The 26484-nt window shown below is 38.5% G+C and overlaps 1 protein-coding gene across 38 annotated transcripts in view; it reads left to right on the top strand.

Moving 5' to 3' along the window:
- The window catches only part of LOC115850451 (metabotropic glutamate receptor 7-like), a 151950-nt gene that overhangs the window by 69125 nt on the left and 56341 nt on the right, over window positions 1-26484 (top strand). For 5 of the 38 annotated variants that reach the window (XM_070043498.1, XM_070043495.1, XM_060285829.1 and 2 more), the window contains exon 4: window positions 10347-10446. The exons of 11 other annotated variants lie outside the window; for them this stretch is intronic. In XM_070043498.1, the coding sequence (XP_069899599.1) occupies window positions 10347-10446 (100 nt within the window). 22 more of the 38 variants (XM_070043491.1, XM_070043494.1, XM_070043492.1 and 19 more) reach the window with 17 other exon arrangements.

The following is a 26484-nucleotide window of genomic DNA, read 5'->3' as shown; positions in this document are numbered from 1 at the left end:
CCTAATGTTATGACAATTTCCCACATGATCTAATATTCCTCATTTAGAAAATTTTAAAATTATTTAATATTTCAACATATGATATCACTTATTTAAACAATGCCTTATTGTTGGAAACAAATTATTTCCAAGTTTTTCTTTTTTACAAATAGTATTCCAATTAGTGCCATGGTACCTAGATTTCTGTGAAATCCTTAGAATAAATCTCTACACATGTACTCACTAGGTCAAATATCCAACTCGTACAATTTTTTAAAACTATATTCAGACCTTTACATTCACAACTCTATTAAGTATATTGATTTCATTTGTTTTGCTCTTTTGTTTTCACCCTGTTGATAGGTAGGCAGATAGAGAGAGATAGGCATTTCTTTTAATTTAATACGTCTCTCATTGATCTTGTTGCCTCATGTCTCTGCCTCTTCTAAATATTTTTGCACAGTTTTGGCGTTAACTGGGTGTTTTGCCAAAAAGTCAGTTCAGTGCTCCTCAGATAGTTGTTCAATACTGCCCGCCTCTTCAGGTGCTGAAAAAGGAAATTCTAATGATTTGTTAACACTTGTTAATATAGATAAGAGTAAGGCCCCAATTTTCTTATGAAAGCTTACTACTTGGGGCTGTTTTCACAGAAATATCATAACATTATATGCAGTCAAGTTGCACTGATATTCCATATGAGGAAACAAAATCTGTGAAAGGATTTAAATATGAAATTATGTAAGTGATAAGTATTATTTATTATTAAGTATAATTAGTAGTTGTCAAGCAGATCCTTTTCTCCCAAAGAGCCACAAATCTTTCAAAATGAATGCTTGCAATTAATAATATTTAGATAGGGGAAAAATGAGTTTTTCTCAGCTTTTCCATCATAGCCTAGATACTGCCAGGCAAACAACTTGATAGAATCAGTGGAAGCTTAAACAGGTGATAGTCTCCTCTTGCTCTCCAATTTATCACTAAATGGCTTTTCTATGGATTGCAATCATTGAAAGGTTTTAATTGTAGCCTTCTGCTATATTTACCATTAGAAAATTTCTTTTTACATGGAGCGTGCTGTTCTAATAAGCAGTGGGTTTTTCACAAACTTGTTTATCATTCACAATGATTAGGTTCCCCCTTATTTGAACTGGTGCATAAAATGCCACTTACGGTTTTTTTTTAATTTTTTAAAATTTATTTAATTTATTATTTTATACAGCAGGTTCTCATTAGTTATCCATTTTATACATAGTAGTGTATATACGTCAATCCCAATCTCCCAATTCATCCCACCACCACCCTCCCCTCGCCACTTTCCCCCCTCGGTGTCCATACATTTGTTCTCTACATCATGTTTTTAAATGATTTTTTCTCTCTGCCTTTCCTGTTAGTGTAACCGGAAGTGGGGTCTAGCTGCTCGCCGCTCAAAAGCAAGTAAAGAGGCAAGGTTGGTGGAAAGGAAAGTTTACTTTGTTTTGGGTGCCAGCGACCAGGGGGTGTGGGAGGGAGGACGCCTGTCCGAAGGCCAACTCCCTGCACCCACCCAATCAGGGGGCAAGAGCTTTTATAGACGGAGGGAGGGGGGCTACACGCAGAAACAGCACAGTCAGCTCTGACCGTCATCTTGAAATTGGTCATCGGTGGTCTGACCAGTGTCGTCTTGATTGTTTTAAGTACAGTTAGTCTTCAGTTCCAGGGTTGGTTCGTTCTCATTTCTTTGAGGCCAGTTCTCAGAATTGTGAATTGTGGCAGCTTATGTCATGCCTACAGTCTGGTCATCAGGTACTTAACTTCTTCACCTAGTGGGGTTTCACACAGCTCACAGGATATGGCTCAGAATATTATCTATAGCCACTGAGGAGGAACTAAAGGTCCTTAACTTTGCTTACTGATTATTATTGTTTTGTCCTGTTTGACTGCTTTTATTTTTTGCTTCTGCATTTTCTCACTTCTCTGATTAAACTTAATTTTTGGCTAAAGTTTTTCCACAGACAAAAAGCAGGCAGAGGACATGGTTAGGGGAAAGGATCATAGGGTCCTGCTCTGTCTCATTAGGAGTCTCATTTAGGTGCATAGTTAATGTCTGCATCGCTTGGCCTCTGCTAGAAAAGGAGTGAGGTGCACAGGACGCCCACGGCCTGCTCAGAAAGCCTACACACATTGGAAAGGGATGGCGGTATCTGCCACACTGTCAACCTGTTCTACTCGGTGTGCTACTGCTGTTATAGCACATGCTGAGCTGTCAATAAAAATCAGTCAAAGCATTCTGTGTAGCCTAGGGAGGTGTGGGAAGAGGGGACATTCCAGTTGCATAAAGATGATGCATCTGGTTGGCCAGAGGGCCCATATTCATGTTTAATCATGTATGGAGCCTCTGTCCTCCTCTTGGTCCCCGTTACTCATCTGTTCAGGTCTCCCTGCCTCCCTGACCACCTCCCCCATCTTCCCAGCTGCTCATCTCTGTACTTGATTCAGAGTATCTATGAGAGTCGGCCCTGAGCTGCAGGGCCTGATCTCTGCAAAAATGGATTGGTCTGTCATGAGCCGCACAAAACAAAACGAAAATCAGGAAACGAGTGAAAGCATCTGTGAGCTAAAGTGGAATAATTATACCTCGGTACCCTGTTTATAAAGATAGATAGCAGGCTTCCTGCCATATTATCACCGAGTAAGTGTACTTTTTTTTTTTTCCTTTTAGTGAAGAGAGAATGCTTTTATGTCAATCTATTCATGCTTAAGACTCGCAGTGCCTACTGTCTATAACTGTGAGATACAACTCGGGAAGGATATAAATGGAGTATTTGGCTTCAATAAAGTGGGTGGAGCAGGAAATGGGCCCTACACCTGGCCCTGTTTACGAGTGACTTGTTAAAATGAGCATCTATACCAGGAAAAATTAATCAGCATATGTAACCATAAGGAAGGTGGAAAGTGTTGATCACATACATTGCTCAGGTGCTGTCAGAGAGATTCCGGGGCTGATGGAGGCTATACAAGCCCTAGCATCAGATGGGAACAACTCTCTCCCCCACAAGCTAGCCCGCTTTCCCCCTTCCTAAAGGCAGGCCCTTACAAATGTGGTGTCTGGGGTGGTCCTCTAATTTTCCCTAATCTGTGTGTGGCTGTGGAATGAGATAGAGCTAACGTGCAAACAAAGGGTAGTGAAAATGACATGAGCTCTGGAGTGAGACAGAACTGCATCCAAATCCCATCCCTATCATTGATTTAGTTACGTAAATTGAACAAGTTCCTTAAATTCTCTGAACTGCAGTTGCCTTGTCTGTGAGGTAGAAATCAGGTCAGTCTTTACTGGGTTATTGTATGCATTATAAATAATATATATAAAAGGCCTAGCACGGCACTGACATAAAACAGACACTCAAAGTGGTAACTATTACTATAACTCAGGCAAACTACTCTGCCCAACATAGGCAGTTCTAAAGTGAAACAATATATAATAAAATCTTATTCAGAAGAACTTACAAGTAGGCAGTGGATTGGGTAGCTATATCCTATGGCTAGGTCTCAGTGCATCAATTCATATCCAAGGAGATTCTCAACATGTAGTAGATGCAACGTATTTCCAATTAATGTCATCATAAGAACTAAACCTTTGTATTTCTTTGGTTTCTAAGAAATTTTCAACCTTAATAATATGTTAGAGTACTTCTGGGTTTAGCTCTTACTAAATTATAAATGCTATCATTTTATACCTAAGATGCATGGTTCACTCAGTGCAGGTGGGGGAAAACTGAATGTTTTAGACTGGCTAACTCTGGCTTGCTGAAGTTCTGGTACACGGACTAAGTGGTGAAGTCAGTAAAGCTGATGAGGTTTCATTTCTAATTATACTAGGACTAGGTCAAGATGCTAGTTTCCAACTGCATATATCCTTTCTGATGATGATCTTTTTTTTTTTTTTTTTTTTTGCTTGAGTGTAAAGATATTCTTTTCTCTGTATTTTTGAGAAAATATTAGCTTGGCTGTCCCAAGCTAACATATGACGTTATGAAAGAGTGACTTCAGTGACTCAGTGCTTCCCACTTGGTAATTTCTCTCACCCTCAGGAGTAGCCTCAAATGCTAGCTCCCATCAATTACTGGATGCCCCATATTTTCCCAGCATCATTATAATCACTCCTATCAATTCAGCACCTGTAATGAGCCAGGCTGCTTATCCATTTACAACCTTCACTGTTTTATATATATTAGCTCAGTTTGCTACCTCTTGTCCCCCTCAAGCCAATATCAAATGTTTGTTAATTAGGTAAAAATGGTATTAACCGCTTACATCAGGAAGGGCAAAAGGGTATCATCTTGAGTGCCCATTTTGAATGAGTGGTAATGTTTGGCAGAAGCACTGAATTAAGAAAAAAATTTAAGCTCTGTCCAGCCTTAGGGGGGAAGAATGCCGTGATTGATTAGCAGTGTCTGCCTTGGTTAAAAGAAAAAAGAATAGAAATAGGTTGAGTGACTTGCAGGACGGAAAGGATGGGGATTCTCGGGCTCAATTTCCTTGCTGCTTATAAGCTTCTTAGAGACACAGGTAATGTTTCAACTTTCCATCATGTTGCCACAGTGTTCATTTCCAAATCATTTATTTCTTCATTGCTCCATTTATTCCTGCTGAGTTCTCCTGGACTCAGAAACTTCACACACTCTATTCCCTTATGTTGAGCCTCACATACTTCCAAGTGGCTTCCAAGTGGCCTCCAAGGGTGGCCTTGTCCTGTTTATCCCGAGAAATTCCCCCAGGTTAATATGTGTCGCAACGTCTTTGTCTTTTATATTATAGAACTTGTATGAATTTGTAATTATTTGTTAGAACGTTTTCTTGTTAATTTACCGTTTCCCTCACTGAACTCTAAATTCCATGAGCCCAAGAACCGCATCTCTCTTTTTGACAAGCCACCTTATTTATACCCAGCACACACATCTGGGAAAGAGTAGACATTTAATAAATATTTGTTGAAACAGCAAATCCACTAAACTTTGGAGATTCAAACTTAATAAAACATGGATCCTGGCTTCACAGAACTCATATTGTAGTGAAGCAGAAAGTTGATTAAGTAAATGATTATGATGCAATGTGATAAAAGAAACATAGATGTAAGGAAATATCACTGCCTGCGTGGATCAGGGGGCAGGTGTTGGGGACGCATTCTAAAAGTAATGTCAAGATTGAAGAGTAAGGAGTAAAAATGGACCTTTTAAGAAAAATCAAGCGCTGCAACTTGTGCGATTTGAATTTGATATGTTCCACCATTAAAGTTTTTTTAAATCAAGCAGGGTATATTAACATGCATCTGTAGTATTGCCCTAAAAGCATTTTAAAAGAAATATGGATGTCTTACCTACAGAGGCACACAATTAGGCTTTTCCCTCAAGGTATTCTTAGTGTTAACCCTTTATATTGCTTTTTACTTGATGTACCCACTAATTGTTCTGATCCAGTGGCCTTTATGAAATTTTTGGTCATTTGCAAAAGTGCCGGGGACCAGCCCCAGCTGGACAGGTTTCACCCAAAGGGGAGACGGAGTCGGCGTGGACAGAGCACAAGACACCTCAGAGGATGCAAGGATCTGACAAATTTATTTTTCACGATTCCAAAGTATTTATACTATAAAATAATCTCATTTTCAATCTTAACAACCTCATTCCCATGCCAAAAAATCTCTTACACAAGCCATAAAACAAAAGTAATTTACATCAACAGATTACATCAGCAGGTTAAACAGGTTAAATAATCTTCTTATCGCTTATAGTCTCTTTCATCCCCTGTGGCCATAAAACCTCCCCGCCACCATACCCAAGTGTTTCCTAACATATCTCTAACTCCCCAGGAGGGCCAAAACCCATTCAATTTGTCTTCTAAAGTAAGCTTTTGCCACACAAATGCTCCTATTGTATTTCCCTGAACCCAACGCCCTGGCCTGGGAGTGGGGATTTCAGGTGTAGCCATTAAAGGAGCCGGAGTAGTTACAATCTTTTTGGCTTTACCCTAAGTTGGGGTCTTTCCCTAAACCCTCCATCGGAGCTGGAAATATTTCCCAACACTAATAGCAATCCCATAAAAATCACCTTAAGCAAAAGCAGGGGGGAACAAGGGGAACCACGCAGAGGAGAGCTTTGCTTCTCCATATTTGTACCTGACAGTACCAGCTTTGCTTGGCACTATGGGTCTCGTCCGTGCTGAGACTCAAAGGCACTTCCTACACGGCTCCCGGCACAAAAGTGTCAGTGGGGATTATGTGAGCACGAGTCTTTCAGAATTTTAAGTAGAAAATGGCTCAAGCATCTCCTACAGTTAGGGTACATGTGGTTACAGTAGAATAATTTAGAGGAGTGAAATTGGGTTTTTCTCTTTAGGTTTAAATATATGACTTGAGGATAATAAAGGAAAATCATTACTAGCACAACAAGGGATATTTAAAATAAAAGATGGTTTTAGGTACACCACTAACTTTCTTACAGCGTCAATGATAAATTGTTAGGTATTATATTGATGGTAGCAGGCAGTAACATGTCCCTTTGTAGTTGAAGCTTTTTTTAAAAGCTTATTTTTATTTTCTTTTAACATCTTTATTGGAGTATAATTGCTTTACAATAGTGTGTTAGTTTCTGCTTTATAACAAAATGAATCAGCTATACACATACATATATCCCCATATCTCCTCCCTCTTGCATCTTCCTCCCTCCCACCCTCCCTATCCCACCCCTCTAAGTGGTCACAGAGCACCGAGCTGATCTCCCTGTGCTATGCAGCTGCTTCCCACTAGCTATCCATTTTACATTTGGTAGTGTATATATGTCCATGCCACTCTCTCAGTACGTCCCAGCTTACCCTTCCCCCGTCCCCGTGTCCTCAAGTCCATTCTCTACATCTGCATCTTTATTCCTGTCCTGCTCCTAGGTTCTTCAGAGGCTTTTTTTTTTTTTAGATTCCATATATATGTGTTAGCATACAGTATTTATGTTTCTCTCTCTGACTTACTTCAGTCTGTATGACAGACTCTAGGTCCATCCACCTCACTACAAGTAAAGCAACTTCATTTCTTTTTATGGCTGAGTAATATTCCATTGCATATATGTGCCACATCTTTATCCATTCATCCGTCGATGGACACTTAGGTTGCTAGTTGAAGCTTTTTTTTACAAATAAGCTGGAGGGGTTTTTTTTTGGCTCGATTATGTATTTATTCTTTTATAAGGCAGAGAGGAAGAAAGGGAGGGATAGACTAAGAAAGTATGGAGCAAAACATTTCCTTAAATCACATTTAAAATAAGGTAGTGTAGTAAAATACAGGAAGGTAGACTGAAAGGCAACAGTAAATTTTTTTTAGAGAACTTTTATAATTATATTACATCACTTGACAGAGCTGTAGTGCTTTGTGTAGGCCTTTAAAACTTCCCCCAAACATGTTCATTCACCTTGATTCAATCATGTGCACAGAAGAAGTTCCTTGTTGGGTTGGTAAAGCAGAATCATATCCAGGCTCTAGCTAGATCCAAACACTATTGCAGTTCTGTACAAACCTGTGTGGTATGTACAGATAGAAACAATGATATGTAAACCTGTTCCCCTTTGGTACATTGATCATTTCCTAAACTTATTTCACCTGTACCCACCACCCCTCCCCCCCCCACACACAAAGCACTAATACCCCTGTAAGATATATTAAATGTGTTGATTTGGATAACTAGAATTTGATCGACAGAATTCCTCCAGCAAGAGGGAGTTTTAGGTAGAATGGAAGAGAAACTCATGGAAACGCTTGAATGGTCCTTTCCTTGATTCCACAAAATGAGTAAGACTGATCGAGTCCCTGTAATATGCAGCATCCATATTGCATTTGTTCTTACATTTTATGCTGTAATTAAATACAGAGTAAAAGTTAAGTTTATTGGGTAGCTGAGTTGATAATTGTATTTTATTTTTGTGCATTGTAAATCTATGTACATTTATATTGTAGGAAAATGGCAATGCTCCAAGAAAAATGAGAAATTCTCTGGTAATTTCCCACCCAAAGAGAGCCATTGTTAACGTTTTAATATTATATACTCTTTGTGTCAGTTTGTTTTTTAGTCAAAAATGGCATCTTATTGCTTGAATTTGCATTTCACTGATTATGTGATAAAAACTCCTTTTTAGGGCTTCCCTGGTGGTGCAGTGGTTGAGAGTCTGCCTGCCGATGCAGGGGACGCGGATTCGTGCCCCCGTCCGGGAAGATCCCACATGCTGCGGAGCGGCTGGGCCCGTGAGCCATGGCCGCTGAGCCTGAGCGTCCGGAACCTGTGCTCCGCAACGGGAGAGGCCACAACAGTGAGAGGCCCGTGTACCGCAAAAAAAAAAAACAACTCCGTTTCAATTTAATTTTTCTTGAGGTAACATTGACTACCACCTCTCAGCTCGAAATTCACTCTTTTGTTACTTGCTCTGTGAAAAGTGCTATGGGTCCTTTAAATAGTTTTTCCTTGGCCAGCTTGTGTGATGTTAGGCTTTCCTAATTGATGGCACCTGAGGAAGGTGTTGCTTCGTGATGCCCCGGTGCTTGCTGGGAAGGCTCTTGGTGGCCTCTTCAGCACCCACTCACTCCTGCAGCTCTGAGGGCGTCCTCAGTCCTGCTTCCGGGGCTCACAACTTCTCCGGTAGTCGGCTTCAGCAGTGCGCAGAGAGAGCAGTGGACGACAGCTTCCGTCAGCATCTTCTATCAAGAAGTTTTGGAGTAGCGCCTCAGGTTAGAAATCTCCCCGTGCATAGTTTTACTGAACCCTAGAATGTGGATTTCCAGCAACTTACAGAGGGCATATTTCCAGAAAGTTCCACCATGAGACTCCACAGCAGCTTCTTTACCGTCCAGTGAGCCACAGTCATGCTCTTTTCAACCGGGTCTGGACCTCAGTCCTGTGGGCAGGGAGGAGGAGGTCTTCTTTTCAACTGGAGGGTTAGCAGCTCTCCTTGTTTCTGCTAACTGTGTGTTTTGGCGTTCTCTTTACTTGTCGCTGGCATTCCTTCCGTACTCTAATCCTCTTTCATAATTAATAGTTTTTTCATTACACTTTCCATGCTCAAATTACTGTTTGTTTTTCTTCTGGTTGGACCCAGAATAATAACTAAATAATCTAATATTAGTGTGTTATTGTAAAACCCATTTTTCACATTTTTTTGTTTCTACATCATTATTTTAATGGTTTCATAGTAGACCATGTAGTAGTAAATATTTCATGTCTGTTGTTATACAGTTTATATGTTTTCATGTTCACAATTGTAGACAATGCTTTAGTGAACATCTTGGTACATATCCTTTGCTCCTATCCATAATGATTTTCATTAATTCTCAGTCATTTGGACATTTTAGTCAGAGGCAAATGATGAACACACCACGTAAAGTGCTTTATATATTTCCAGGGGAATACTGAACATATTATTTAGTGCCATAGCAAAACATCAGAAAAAAGTGAGGAAATCATGATTTTTATTGTCTTCTGCCAAACTCTCATAGCAAGAATCTGAAAAATCTCTGGTGAAACAACTGAAACTACATTTGAGATTGAGCCATTAAATCCCAGTTATCACCAATCACTTCTGGCTGCTTCTGATTAAACACTTTCTTTGTGTTTACGATTGGGGAATCCACCTCATGAAAAGAATGGCAAATGGGAAAGAAGTAAATGATTCAGAATATCTTGGTCGTTCCTGGGAGAGAGTGCTCTGACCAAGCAAACGGTTTACCTGAATGTCTTAAGCAAACTGAGCTTGGCTGATTTCCTGTGCTTACAGAAAAGAACCGCTGTAGCTTCAGCTGGAAACCCTAAGCCAGTGGCTCAGTGGTTGTTTTTTTGACGTGCCTGCATCACAGGTATAAACAATCTGCGATGTTGAGCTAAACATACCTAAACTGCTGAGGATCTTTCAGGTTAATTTAAACCAACAGGGAATGATCCTGACTAGCAACAATAGAAGATTCTCTCCCAGCAGGAAGTGCATGGGGGCATCCCTTCTAGATCAGACATGCTTCAGAGACTGCTTCTGGAAGCGGTCATCTTAATTGAATGTTTGTGTCTGAATGTTTGTTGCTCACAGATGTTTCTCACCAATACTGTTGAGCCTTTTGGTGGTTTCTAAAAGAGGCTATGTTAATCTCAGAACAAGGAGATACAACATATATGACGTGTAATCACACTATAATGATAAAAATAGACACATGCCATCATTGTTGTCATGGGCATTATCAACAACACAACACAATCACTGTAACTTATTGGGCACCTGTTATGTAGACAACATGTCTCTTGTCCATGGATTAGTGTAGTTAATCCTCACAAAGCTCTTAAGAAGTAAGTACCAATAATATCCCCATTTTACAGATGAAGACACTGAGGAAGAGAAAAGTTAAGAATTTGCCTATGATCAGTTATCCATCTGTTCAGCCAGTGCACAAATTACACTGCCCAACTCCAAGATCAGGTGAGTACAATGGCCTGAGCACCATGCTTTACTGCTTCCCACATATTTAGGAGCTAAAAGAAATCAAGTAGTGGACCTTAAAGAAAATCTTCCTCTACCTTCGTTCAACTCTTTTCGCTTTCATTGTGGTGGAGTCTGTGAGGGACTTAAGGTATCATGTAGAAGTATCAAGTTAAATGACTGCATTTTCCCCCTTAATTGACCATTTTGAACTGAATTGCTTGGATTTATCAGATTTTTTGTAATGCAGTGTGGTCTACAATAGCTATTACCAGCCTCTTTCCCACCATCACTACACCTGAAAAATAAAATTCACACATATGACATTCTATCATGTGCTTATCCAGAATTAATGCACAAAGCTGCATAAGTAAAAATCTGTGGTTTATGCACAGTTTCTTCCAGGCCAGCTGCTGTGTCTCCCAGTCACCCTAGGGTCTGCAGTTAAGAACCTGCAAGTCTAGAGAAACTGAGAGAGTTGTGTTGGCTTGGCCAGTAGATCTTGAGCACCTATAAAGTGCAAGGAGCTGGATCACTGTGGTGGACTTGTCGGGGATTTAAAAATAATAAGACAGCCTAGGAGACAGGCTTTGACACCACTGACAAAAAAACACTTCAATTACCAGGCAGTGAGAAAAGGAGGGACGTGGGTAGACAAACATGTCAGCAGGGTGTGCTGCATGTGGCCCATCCTCAAGTCTCAGTTGAATTCTGCTGTTCAAATGTGGGCCACTTGTGGGAAATTCTGTACCATGAGGGTTTTGCTTAATGTTTAAAAAGTCTTACAAAAAGATGAATAGGAGACATAGCAGGTGGCAAATCAGAAAGTTGTGTCTTGTAAACAGGGGGAGGTCAATCCAACCTCCAAATCCCAAAATATGTCAATATCCCATAATAGAGAATTACTATCAGGGAACTTGCTGTTTGTTTATTAGTGGCAGCATGGCATAAAATCAGGATAATTCAGCGTTTAAAATCCCTACTTTGTTTGAATTTATAACTAGTATAAATACTTCTAAGATTATATACATTTAAATTTTTTCTGCAACAAGTTAGACAGGATCACAAATTCACATGATGCTCAAAAGAACACTCAGAAATATTTAATGAAAACCTTCATTCTAGTGATGAGGAAACTCTAGCTCAAATAAGAAGCAAAAAACCATACTCAAGCAAACAAATCTGTAAAAGAGTTGTAATCAGAAATATCCAGTTGTCCTACCTCCTAATTTTGTGATCCATCTGCTTCACCATCAGTCAAAAAATCTGATTCTTCGAATAAAGAACTTTGGCTTGGCTTTATAGAGTAAGATTAAAAAAAAAAGAAAAAACCAAACACTTAGGCAAAGGAACAAACAGCCAAAATTAAGTAAATCTGGGATTTTTTTTAAACCAGCGTTGTCTGCATTGTTATTTTGGGCTCAGAGCGATAGCTTGATGCCAAATTTAAATGGAAAGCATCATCTACTCCATATTTATAAATCTTTAGATTCCGCATGTGTCATGAAAAATGTAAGTAAATTTTATAATAGTAAGGTGTGTGGGATTAATTTGTATTCTATGTTGAAAAGCTCCACGGTAGGCAATTAATTCATGAAACACCAGCGATTGCTGCCTTAAGGGCTACATTGCTAGATAAAATTACAGACCTCAAATCTTATTATTACACTGGTATCTATTTTTTGTGTGGTCTAGGGAATATATCATCTTAAATTGAATATTTACCTAATCAGTAGGCTAAGGGTACCTTCTGGGTTCTGCCCCCTTCGACTCTAGAACACATTGTCTAGTTGTGAATATTAATATGCTGTTTATATAGTTAGATACTACTGCTTACTGTTTTCACTTCATGGCACACTTATTAAATGATACGTGTATGCTATACTAGAATAAACTAGAGGGGATCTAAATGGAGCTTGGTAAAAATTTTATAGCCTTTATATTAAACAATGATAAAGTAAAGCAACTAATATAAATAAAAATTTAAAATAACAAGCCATAATAAAGTATAAAGTATTGGGGAAGATATCAAATACTTAATTTACATAATTTTCAAGTAATGCTTTTCAGGATTTTTACTGAGAAACTTGTAGTTGCTTCCACAAACAAGTGTTTTTTGGTTTTTTTGTTTGTTTTGTTTTGCTTACCAGGTCTTATTCTTGAAGTTGTGACTGTAATTCTAATCAGTGTTTTAATAACATCTATTTTTGATCGTCACATTAGACAAGAAAATTTTAATCATTTTTACGATCAAAAATTTTCAAGCCAGTGTTTTTAAAAGAATCTAGTTTCTTCTTTCTTTGGCACACAAAAACTCATTGCAGTATCATCTGATGATGTGTATGAGACTGATTTCGTTCCAAGTTGGTGGTTGCTTTTATAAGGTATGTCCCAATAATGATGGTAGAAGGCACAGACTGTGGTAGAGCCTTCACATCCACTAGGCGGTCATATCATCTTTACATGAAGACAGAGATGGGCGGGTAACCACCTAAAGCCACGCTGACAAGGTCTCCTGGGACTCCCGCCCCTGACCTGCTGTATCTTTGCTCTGGATCATTAGTTCTTGTAGCAGTCCTAGCAATCTCTTGTTCACCATGAGCATTGGCATACTCGCCGCTGGCTGTTGCACAAGTTGATGCCCGCTGGTTGAACGGCGAGAGAACTTTGATGGACCCATGGGTGTGGCGTTTCTCACTGTGTCTGCCATCCGAGACCACTTTTGACCTTTTGTCTGACTCACTCTCTCGGGTAACCTTCCTGGGAGACCCTAGAGAGGCTATTTGTGGCTGAATGTGAATAGTTCCAGGGTTCTGGGTAACCCAGGCTGTACCAGGCAGCCCCAAGGGTTGAGGGAATCATTATCTCATGTCCCACTTACAAACATTAGATTCAGAACTGTATACCTAAGCAAACTGCTTGGTACCCTCTGATTCAGGTATGTGACTTAAAACAGCCTTGAAGAACTTTGAAAGTAATATAAAAAAATGGCAAACTTCTCTATTTTACCCTTTCTTTACCTAGACTAAACGTGCAGCCTCACAGGAGCTGAGAACATATTTATTCTTTATCTTTTACTTAAGACACTCAGCAGGAAGGTAACACACTTTGAATGAAAAAGGACAATTCAAGTTAGGTTGGTGCTTTGCCTAAGCCAGAAAGGTTTAGGGAGAGAAATTGAGGATGAAGAACAAAAGAGACAAGCTTTTTTCTTTTCTTTTTTTTAACCTCTGATGGTTTGACTTAATTCTATTATTTGAATGATTTTGAATTGATTTTGACACACCCACATTTAAATATAAGTTCAAAAATGCATTCTAAAGTCAAATGGAAAGTAATTTGTGTGGTCTTGTTATGAAAATAATTGTTTTATTCTCTGTATACTCCAGTCTCTCCACTCATTTATTCATACTTGTATTCATCTATTTACACATCATTTATATATTCACAAAATATTTGTTACTGTGGATACTATACCTGGTATTGATCTAGGTGCTGAGCTGGAAAGGTGAAAAAGTCATTATCATTACCTTGGAGGGTCTCCCAGTCTTGAGGGGAGTCATAGAGGTTACCACATAATTATTGTACAGTTGGACAAGTATCATTATAGTCTTAACAGAATATCAGGAGAAAAATATTTTATTTAGTCTTATTATGTATTTGAGTATTCACCTGCCCAAGATGGAAATCTATCTAATAGAGTTTGTGCTTTTAAGGACATAATCCAACATGATATTTTTTATTTGCTGAGATCTTTTCTCCATGAAGTGAATTAGGAGCCCATGCTTCTTCTGTGTCCTGACTCTATTTCCTAGGGCCTCAAAGCCTTTGGAATGTAATTGGAAGACAGAGGAGAAAAGGGTGTAGAGGCTCTGCTCTTAATCACTCCATCCCAGAAGTGACATTCATTACCTTTGCTCACATTCCATTGACAGGGTATACATGCAGGAGGTGCTGGGTCCTGCAGCCCCGGCAAGTTAACATCTAGCAACAGTTTTACACAGAGGAAGGCTAGTGAGCTCTTTGCTGAATTGCTCACGTTCTCTGGACAAAAGTAAGGAAGTCTGTGGCTGTTTATCCCCTTCTCAAATATATGCTTCATTTTTTTCCATCTCTCTAACTCTAATCATGGGCAGCAATATTTCTTCAATATTTTATCCACTCACACTGTCCAGGGAGGTTTCTTCGGCACAACAAGCAAGGCACACTGGGTTTATTTTTATAGCACATTTCCCACAGTCGTATCAGATAAATGCATTACATCTCACCAGGTGACTGCTGAATAATCTCACAACTGTGGCTTCCATGTGAAAGGCAGAGATGATTAGCTTCCAAGGTGTTTGTGGGCCAGAATTGCTCTGCTTCCCTTAACTAGGTAGGTTAGTACCTGTTCGAGTTCTTTGAGCTTTGTATACTGTTCCCTTGATTCACAGGAAGAAATCATAGACTTAATAGTCTGGTTGTGAGGATTAAATTAGATATTTTATATAAATTTCTAAGCATGGCTTTAGGCACATATAGGAAGCAATCCATAATTGAGGCTCTTGTCATTGCTAATTAAGGATAGGATATTAAGCGAAAATGGAAGTGTCCTTTTTGTGGAGGAGGATGATATACTGAAACATTTAAACGTATTATTTCCTATAACTAATTTCTAATGAGATTTCAATGTGTGCTTGCTGTCTGATTCCCCAAGAGAATGGATTTTCTCCCTCACCTTATCACATAGATATTGCCTGAATAAGGTCCAAATACCTGTAACTGAATTCACTTTTAGGATTGCACTATCCTTTAAGAGGCAGCAAAATATATTAATAAAGAGTGTTAGTTCTAAACTCAGATTTCAAGTTCTAGCTGGGTTGCTTATCAGCTGTGTGACCTTGATCAACCTGTTTCTGAATCTGTGAATGTTAGCCAGTGATATTCCTTTCTAGGGACATTATGCTGGGAATGAGATGACTTATATAAAACACTTAGCAGAGAAGATGGCATAGAGCAAGTACCTAATACATGTTACTTTAATCGTGATGATTACACAGAATATTGGGATTGGGGTCAGATGACCTGAGTTTGTACCTGTGTTCTGTTGCTTTTAATCTTACTGAGCCTCGGTCTCCTCATCCATAAAATGGGGCTAATAATATTCTCTTCACACAGTTGTTATGGTGATTTTAACGTATGTGAAATTTCATAGAATCTTGCCTAGAACCTGTAAAATATTAAATATGTGTTAAAATTATTGTCTTTTATTTGTGGTATCTGTGGCCCTAGGCAAGTTGATCTTCCTCTCATATTGGTTATGCCTCCTACTTGGCCTGTTACAGTTAACATCAAAAAAAAAAAAAAAAAAACAGGGCTTCTCTGGTGGCACAGTGGTTGAGAGTCCGCCTGCCGATGCAGGGGACACGGGTTCGTGCCCCGGTCCGGGAAGATCCCACATGCCGTGGAGCGGCTGGGCCCGTGAGCCATGGCCGCTGAGACTGCGCGTCCGGAGCCTGTGCTCCGCAATGGGAGAGGCCACAACAGTGAGACGCCCGCGTACCGCAAAAAAAAAAAAAAAAACCGAGAAAACAATCCCTCAAGCAACTCTAAAAAATAGTACTATATCTAACATTATTATTTAAGAAGAGGATGGCATTCTGTTCCTGAAAGATTTGGCCATTGGAATTGTGGAGGAAGACCATCTTGGGATTTGAGTGGTGACATTTCTTAAATGCATGGTATAGCATGGGTTGCTTTCATCACACAGTAGGGAAATACTAATATCAATAATTTTATAATCCCTAACCCAGATTAACTTTAAAGCCATTAGTAAAGACGAATTCCATTTTGATATTTAGTACCCTGCTAGAGTATCTCTCACTACAGAAGTTTAAAATAAGCATAAAAATAAATCCAGAAACGGATAAAACTAGCCTGTGCTGTGGAACACCATATTCCCAGGCAGTCCAATCTGAGGTCCACAGTCAAAAAGGATTTTAATCTATGAACTATGTCTACAGTGGGTGTTGATGGGAGACAATGAGAAATTGACGTCTTTTTACCCTCCCTCTGTCCTGAGGTGGTTTCTAATTCAGGTTCGATCATTACAGCATTATAGAGAAGCCCTGCTATGCTAATATTTTTCTTAGACTTTGAACAAACTCAGACACCATAAGATTTTTTTTTTTTAACAAGGAGGGAATCCTGAGAGCTTTCTGTGGTATCTCTCTTGTACGCCTCCTGTTCTCCTATGTGGATGCCCTTCTGTATCTTATATCACTTCCCCAGTTCAAGAATCCTTCAAGAGTAGCCTCAAAGCCCATCTCTTCTTTGCAAAGTTACTTGTTCCATATTGCTTACATAGATCTCTCTTCTTCCAACCCCCTTGAAACACTGTTCTTATCTTTCAGTTGAGTGTTGAATCACAGAATTTCTATCATAGTATTTAAGTATTTAAGTATTATTTAAGTAGCGCAGGGAGAGGCTAATCCTTGAAATCAGGAAATAATTATATCTTAAATTATAATTTACAGCTCCGTGGCAGTGAACACAGTGGCTAAATAAATAAAAATTTAATTAAAATGGTATGCAATGAGGGCCTTACAAAAATGCCGTTAAGAATAACATCGTTTGCATAAAACTGAATATCTAAAAACAGCTAGATAACTATTTAACTTTCCCATTGTATGCATAGATAAAGCACAAGGATTTGCCCCTTAGGATTTTATTTTCCATGGTAGGTCATTTCAGATGCTTTAAGTGACCCTACAGGCATCTTTTTAAGATTACCTTTGGACCCTGGTTTTTCATCTTGGGACTGCCGCCATGTACAATCCTAAAATGTTCCATAAAGGCTCAATCTTGCTTTTATTTCATGAGCCGTTTCCATTTAGTTAAAATTAAACTCTCAGCTACAGGACTATCTCCGAGGACTCAAAGCTTTCCCTTCTCAGTTAAAGCGTCTAACCTGCTAGCTTCCTGAGGGCAGTGAGCTCAGCGTGAAGCTGAATGACAGTGAAACCCCAAAGTGACGTGACATCGCTTCATTCCAGAATGGGTGTTCCCGGACGGCTGCATCTAACATATGCACAAAATCTCTCTCTCGATTTGCACTTCCAACACCATTCCTAAAATGTAAGCATTGTTCTTTGGTGTCTCACAGGTAGCATAAATTAAATGGGATAGTTTTTATATTGTGTTCCACCTCCATGTAGATTTTTCTTTACTGGTTTCTACATGTGTCTCAAGTTAAAGCACTGTTTCCTAACTATCTCACTCCCTCTCCTGTTTACCCTCCTGTCCCTCACTTGCATACCAGAGCACAGTAAGCAGACACCTTTCCTAGTATCCACCATTGATCCATCCCCTATTGCCCTGTCCTCATAGGACCTGATTTGATAGGAAAAGATGTTCATTCTCAGATATTTACCAGCATGAGTGAGACTACCAATGCTTCATCCTTTCATTCACTGTGTTAGGTTTGTAAGAGACACTTAATCTCTTTTGGCGCCCAGCTGGAAATCCATAGGGAGAGAAGGAGCAAACCGGTATGCTGCTAATTATCAAATAGGTTGTTATGATGGGACACAGAACAGGGAATGAGAGCTCACCTGGTTGGAAGCAGGTGATCAGGGGTTTGACTTTTTAATAACTTTATTGAGGTACAATTTACACACAATACATTGTTCATATTTAAAGTATACTAAATACTGTGAGTTTTAATATATGCGTAGACCCACAAACCCAGCATCCCAAACAAAATACCAAATATATTATAATTCCCAGTGTTTTCTTGTGCAGCTTTGCAATGCTTTCTTCTCTCTATGCTTTACTCACTATATATTAGTTTACATTTTCTAGAATTTTATAAAAATGGCATTATGCTTTTTTTTCTTGGTCTGGGTTATTTTACTCAGCATAATGATTTTGAGATTCATTCATGTCGTTGAACATATCAATAGCTTACTCCATTTATTCACTTACTTATTTATGGCTGAATAGTATTCCACTACAAGAATATACCACAATTTAACTCTGCACTTCCTGATGGGCATTTGGGTTGTTTCCCGTCTCGTCTTTTATAACTAAATCTGTTAGGAATATTTGTCTACAAGTCTTTGTGTGGATGATATACTTTCATTTCCTCTTGGTAAAAATTTAGAAGTGGCCTTGCTGGGACATACTATCAGGACTTCTGACTGATGGAACAGCATAAGAGGTTGGAATACACACAGTAATGAATTTTTGAAGGAGGAGAGTTGGGGCACCTTTTGGTCCCTTCCCAGGGGATAAGTATATACTTCAAAGGTACCTCAAATTTGCCAAGTTTTGAGTCTCAATTCTCGACCTTCTTTTTCAAATGTGGTCCTTTGTCAGTATTCCTTTGTTCAGTAAATTGTACCACCATCTGTGAAGTAAATAATGGCTGTGTGGGACTCGAGGGACATTGTTCCAGCTAATGATTAAGAACTCTCCAGACAATAGGGGCTTCTTAGACAATGGGTGAATTTCCAGGATGTCCGGCCCCCTTCTGAGAAGGAGGGAGATAACAAAATGTAAAAAAGGTGTCTGTCAAAGACCAATCAGGCAGCTGGGGAGAAGGAGGGAGATAACAAAATGTAAAAAAGGTGTCTGTCAAAGACCAATCAGGCAGCTGGGGAGAAGGAGGGAGATAACAAAATGTAAAAAAGGTGTCTGTCAAAGACCAATCAGGCAGCTGGGGAGAAGGAGGGAGATAACAAAATGTAAAAAAGGTGTCTGTCAAAGACCAATCAGGCAGCTGGGGACAAGTTCCCTCTCTGGTCCGAGCCTAAGCCGGGACCAATCAGCAGGAGAACACAACCAAATCTATAATTTACATACGGGGAAGTGGGAACCTATAAAACTGACATATTCGCGCCCAAAAGGGTTCCTTCTTCGACCTCCTGCGTGAGGACCAAGGAACCCCGGTGCACCGGCCTTCAATAAACCTCTTGCATTTTGCATCGACTTCCGACTCTTGTTGTTTCCTGGGCGAGTCGAAACTCCTAGGAGACCGCGCAGGTCTAACAGCTGCACATAACTAATCAATAATCAGCCATTTTGTCCATATTTTCAAATGTGTTGGTATAAAGCTACCACAGTATTCTTTTGTAATTAAAAAAAAATGCTCTGTTTTATAGCTAGTCCCATCACTATCATATTTGCCAAGTATTGCTTATTTTATTGGTCTTTCTAAAGAAAAAGCTTTTGGTTTTATTTGTCAAGTTTACTGCTTTTCTTCTCGATTTTTGACTTTTCTCTTGATTAATTTTGTCCTTCCACTCTTTGGGATTTACCTTGTTCTTTTTCTATGTCTACTGTCCATTTCCTGTAGCTTCAAGAGCCATTTTCAACAACTCAACGAGCTCTGCCGGCTATGTCATGGCCACTTCATCATATGCCATTAAAACTTAATCTCATACACTGGGTGAAGACTCAGCAGTCTTATTTTGCTTTCAAAATTGTTCTATGGCCTTGGATTCTTCTTCTCCTAAATTAGTACTATCATCATGGAAAATTCTAGTGGGCCTAGAATTCTAGGCTTGCCTTTCCTGCAGTTTCATAATAAAAGAAAAAACATTTCCACTCTTTTTTGATGTTGATCGAAAATTTAGCAACACTTCTTTGCACTATATTCAAATCCCAAAATATAAGCAAACCTTCATGCACACAGGCTCACTGAAATGTCATAATCTTAAACTACGTATGCCCTTGAACAATGACCTTTCCAAATACTCCACACTCTTCCTAGGTGTTCAGACTTTTTCATTCCTACAACATCTTTTACACATGGTCGATTTGTGTCGTAAGTTCTTCCTCACTCCCACTTCTGAGTATATATCCAAAGGAGACATCATCATTATTTGAAGATATCTGTACTCCCATGTTCATTGTAGCATTATTCACAAGAGCCAGAGTATGGAAACAACCTAAGTGTCCATAGTAGATTAATGGATAAAGGAAATATGGTATATATATACAATGGAATATTATTCAACCTTAAAAAAGAAGAAAATCCTATCATTTAAGTCAACATGGATAAAACTGGAGGACACTATGCTAAGTGAAATAAGACAAAGACAAATAGTGCATGATGTCACTTATAATGTGGACTCTAAAAAAATAATGAAATAAATCAACTCTTCCCTCCCTGTACATTTTCCTCAGCAGAATCTAGCAGCCTCTACTATGAGTCTTATCTTTTTTTTTTTTATTGTTTGTACCAGATCACAACCTCAGGGAACCTATGTATTTACCGATGTATATCTAGATTATAGTTTACCATTGTTCTTTTTCTTTGCAATTCATTCCGTCCACTTCTGGCATCAGAACCTCATTTTTCCTTTGGAGAAGTCCTTGTGATTCAGGTAGGCTGTGTGTCTCCTCCCTAGGCTGTGTGACTTGGGGCTGGCTAGACACAGTGTTTTATATATACTCTATATGTCTTAAGTACTTATTTCTCTGTTTTCCATCATTTTCCCTCCAAATTTTAGTGTAGTTATTTTTTAATTGACATTTGTAATCCTTTTTTTTGTTTGACTAAGGTACTGTTCAACCGATCTTCTGAGTGCTTAATTTCAGCATTTTTAATTCTAGAAGTTTCTTTTGGTTGCATTTCACAGATAATTTTTGCTTAAATTGTACATGTTGTCCTTTTTTTAATACATTAATCATAATTTTAAATAATAGTTTCATTGAGATATAATTTACTTTCCATATTATTTAACGTGTACAATTTAATGTGTTATGCATCTACCACCACAATCAATTTTAGAACTTTCATCCACCCCCAAAAGAAAAAGAATCTATTATAGGTCACTCACTCCCCCATTTCTCCAAACCCTAGGCAGCCACTAATATACTTTGTCTGTACAGATTTGTCTAGACTGGACATTGCATACAAATGGAATCATACAATTACTTAGCATGTTTTCAAGGTTCATCCATGTTGTAGCATGCATCAGTACTTGATTTGTTTTTATGGCTGAATAATATTCCATGGTGTAGATATTACTATGTTTCATTTATCCATTCACAGTAAATGGCCATTTGGGGTATTTCCACTTTGGGGCTCTTATGAATAATGCTGCTGTGGTTGGATTTACGTGCAAGTTTTGTATGCAGGTCTAGATTTGTTTTTTAAATTAACAGACTATTTCGGAGCAGTTTCTGGTTTACAGAAAAATTAAGCAGAAAGGACAGAATTCTCATACCTCCTTACCTCTCTACCCAGTTTCCCCTATTATTAACATCTTACATTAGCGTAATACATTTGTTATAGTTAATGAACCAGTATTGATACATTATTACTAACTAATGTCCATGCTTTACTTGAGACTTCACTCTTTGTTTTGTACATTATATGATTTTTGACAAATGTGCAATAACCTGTATCCACCATTACAGAACCATACACAGGAGTTTCTCTGCCTTTAAAATTCCGGGCTTCACCCATCCTTTTCTCCCCCCCACAACCTCTGGCAACCATTGATCTTTTGACTGTCACCACAGTTTTGCCTTTTCCTAAATTTCAAATACCTGCAATCATATAATATGCATGTAGCCTTTGCAGATTGGCTTTTTTTCACTTAGCAATATGCATTTAAGCTTCTTCCATGTCTTTTCATGGCTACATAGCCTTTTCTCTTTATTGCTGAATGCTATTCCTTTGTACGGATATACCATAGTTTGTTTATGCATTCACCTATTGAAAAACATCTTGGTTGATTTCAAGTTTTGGCAATTATGAAAGAAACTGTTATAAACATCCATGTGCAGGTTTTTATGTGGATGTAACTTTTCAGTTCCTATGGGTAAATACCAAAGAGCATGATTACTAGATCACTGTATGGTAAAAGTATGTTTAGTTTTGTAAGAAACTACCAAGTATCCTCCTAGCAACAAATGAGAATTCCAGTTGTTCTGCATCGTCAACAACTTTGGTATTTCAGTATTTGGATTTTAGACATTTGAACAGGTGTGTAGTGGTATCTCATTATTGTTCTAATTTAAAATTCACTGATGACATGGAATGTGTAGCATCTTTTCATACACTTATTTGCCGTGTGTCTATTTTCTTTGTTTAATCATAGTTGTTTTGTTTTTTCACCAACCTCTATTAACTCTTGTCCTCCTGTGTCTATTTATATTGTCTTCTTTCTTTCTTTCTTTTTTCTTTTTTGAGCTTTTGATCATTTAGTCTTTTTCCTGGTATGTCCAATTATTTTTTATATTAAAATGGGGCTTAACTTATTTTAGGAAACTATATAAATACCTCCACATACCGGATGTTGTTATTGTTCTCTTGAAAAGATTTACTTTTGCCCATGGCAGACAGTTACTATAGGGCCTGGAAACCTTAGTCCATTCTCAGTTTGAGCTCATTCAAAGCCGTTTTTCAGTCTGTGTGACGGTTGCTCTATGTCTGTCTTGTTCTTCCTCTACGGATGTTGCCCTTTGGGATTACCATGTGAACGTTTGGATTCTCCCTATTCCCAACTACCCTTGTATTTGTTAGGCTTTAAATGTAATGGTTCCCCCAGCCCTGTGAGACTAAGGATACGTGTAGCTTGTCATTCCATTAGTTGTTGCCTTCAGCTTGAGCTCTTGCCGTTTGGCTTCTGAACTCCTTGGCTTTTCAACTCCTAGGCTGTATGAGTTGAATCAGCAAATGCCCCAAGGAGAAAAGCTGCACCAAATGTCAAGCTTGCGTCTGTGTTTCCCTTCTGTCCAGAACTTGGCCCACATGTCTCGGTGTCTCTCTAACATTCGGATGCTGGCGAAGAGATGTTTTCTTACTTTATCCAGGTTTTCTAAAATTTCTTTAGACTTCACCTGATCTTATGTTATTATTGAAGTATCATCTCAATTATCCCTAGAAAGAAAATTTGCAATTTTATGTTTTATTATTTTATTTTCTATATTACCTCAGTTTCTGTAGAGACCTTTTACCTGATTCTTCAGTCTAGTTCCTGTGTTACCAGTAAGATGGAGATAGGTGGAGGCTAAGAATATTGGGGGGAAAATCACTGATGAATGATATGTCTTGTTCTTTTTGTTTTTCCTCTCCTTATTTACTCTGGCAGCCTACATTTGCCCTTCTTGATTTAACCCAGTTGCCCAAATAAGCAACCCACTCTGGCAAAGACCTGACTTTACTCTCATAAATGTCTGCGTGTTAGGATTAGCTAGATGATGAACACCATGCCAAAGTTCTTTGTGTGACCAGTCAGAATGGCCATCATTAAAAAAATCTACAAACAATAAATGCTGGAGAGGGTGTGGAGAAAAGGGAACCCTCTTGCACTGTTGCTGGGAATGTACATTGATACAGCCACTATGGAGTACAGTATGGAGGTTCCCTAAAAAACTAAAAATAAAACTACCATATGACCCAGCAATCCCACTACTGGGCATATACCCTAAAAAAAACATAATTCGAAAAGAGACATGTACCACCATGTTCATTGCAGCACTATTTACAATCGCCAGGACATGGAAGCAACCTAAGTGTCCATCGACAGATTAATGATAAAGAAAATGGGGCACATATATACAATGGAATATTACTCAGCCATAAAAAGAAATGAAATTGAGTTATTTGCAGTGAGGTGGATGGACCTAGAGACTGTCATACAGAGTGAAATAAGTCAGAAAGAGAAAAACAAATACCGTATGCTAACACAGATACATGGAATCTAAAAAAAAAATTTGTTCTGAAGAACCTAGGGGCAGGACAGGAATAAAGACGTAGAGAATGGACTTGAGGACACGGGGTGGGGAAGGGTAAGCTGGGATGAAGTGACAGAGTGGCTTGGACATATATACACTACCAAGTGTAAAATAGATACTAGTGGGAAGCAGCCACATAGCACAGGGTGATCAGCTCCGTGCTCTGTGACCACTTAGAGGGGTGGGGTAGGGAGGGTGGGAGGGAGGGAGACGCAAGAGGGAAGAGATATGGGGATATATGTATATGTATAGCTGATTCACTTTGTTATAAGCAGAAGCTAACACAGCATTGTAAAGCAATTATACTCCAATAAAGATGTTAAAAAAGCCAAAAAGTTAGAGAGTAAAAAATTCAAAAGAATTGCCCACACTTCTCCAACAGACTCTCTAACATTTAGCAGAACAGAATTCACACTGAATCTGGTTTATGAGTAAAAGACAAGTCAAGTTTAAAGTGGATCACAGATGACAACATTTCTTTTCCATGTGCCTGCTTTGGAGCCATATTTCTGCTGACCACTCAAAACCTTCCTCTTGAGTATTCTGTGATATATTAGAACCAGGAATAAGGGATGTTAGTGCTGGAAGGGTCAGCCAGTGGTCTGCGATTTAATTCACATATCCTTTCTGCAGCAGGCTCTTTAAGATTATTGAGTTAGCCTAAGAATTTTGAAGCTGTAGAATTCAAGACAGTGCATTACAATATGCCAATATTACTATTCTCCTGCTCTGACATTCTCCACTGATGGACAGATGAAGGAGAAGGAAGGGCAGTCACCAGTAACTGAGAGCAAATGAAACTGGAATATTATAATTCAGTATCATTTGAGTGACTGAATTGGCTGGCAGAGTGTTCTCCAGTTAAGGGTGAGGAAAGATTAATTCTGCACATGACACCACTACTGTATTTATACAAGTCTACTGGGACAGTTGTTTGCCTTGAATTGTTTTCTTCATTCATTTCAGTCAGACAGTTGTGTTGACTGATTTTCCTTTTTGATGTATGAAATGACTGTTTGACTGAATTTACCATTTAATTTCCACTTAATGCACTGTAAAAACAATACATTAGTCAAATTGGATTGGCAGGTATGAAAATGTTTACCCCAGAACTAGACAGAAATATAATATTTCCTTCTACAGAAATGTAAGTCATATGCCCTGGATTTGGGGGAAATGTTCCAATTTTAACTATTTTGCCACATTTCAAAAATGTAGGGTCACTGATCCCATAGTAAAAATAAGAAGATCTGTGAAGTCCAGAAAAACATAGTTTTATGTGACTCTGACAATCATATAACACAAAAGAAAAAACTATTATGAGATAAATTTTACTGAGTTTCATACTTATCAAAACAAGTTTCATACCTGTTTATATGTTAAACTTTTGAGTCTTTCTCTAGAAGTTCTTTAGGAACAAACACTTCAAATATATTCATAGAAAACCCTCTTTATTTATAATTTCATTCTTCCAATATTTATAGTTACTACGACAGGCCATTTCTCCATGTCCCATCCCATGATTCTCTGCTCCTACTGAACATTTGGAAATTGGTGGCATGAGCAGGAAAGTGAAGCAGTTTTTGAGATTACTGAACAATGCTGATTTTATAAAGACTGCTTTCTTCCATAGTTGACAAACTTATGATGGTACCGATGGTTGGTTACTACTCTTAGAGATGAAAAAGGTCTTAAGGAATCTTCCATATTCCATTCACCAATCTGTGTTCTTGTTCAAAGCAAAATTAATTCCTTTCAAAATTAACATATTAGCTTAATAATAATTTTTAATCTTAAAATAATCTATCTGTGGGAATGGGAATTTTTGGTAGGAAAAAGTGACAGAAGATGGGACAAAAAGAGAATTCATAGAAAGACAAAACAGAATTTTTTAAATTGTGGGTACGAACTTCTGTTTCCAACTCTATCAGTTTACCTTAGGAAAACATACTAGAAAGGCCAGATAAATCATAAGCAACATTTGACTGTGAGCGTTAGAAAGCTACTGAGGTAGCCATGACCTAGAAAAGTAAAATAGAGAAAGAGACTCACTGAAGTGAGAACAATATTCTGCACATGCGTTTCTAGCCCAGTCACTTAGAAACTACTGATGAAGAGCAAAAGTCTGAGAAACCAAATGTGGCTCCTAAGAGGTAGAAAAGCCAGTAGACCTTAGGACAATGTCATAGGACTAAGGAAACCAGAGTTGGAATTGAGAAATAACAAGGCAGCTAGAATTTTAAGGACCAAAATCACAGAGAGAGTAAAGATTCAGAGAACGGAGCTGGATTCAGCAACAGTGTT

Source organism: Globicephala melas, chromosome 1 (assembly GCF_963455315.2).
Source record: "Globicephala melas chromosome 1, mGloMel1.2, whole genome shotgun sequence".
NCBI classification, from domain to species: domain Eukaryota; kingdom Metazoa; phylum Chordata; class Mammalia; order Artiodactyla; family Delphinidae; genus Globicephala; species Globicephala melas.
This window is presented reverse-complemented; position numbering and strand designations above follow the sequence as displayed.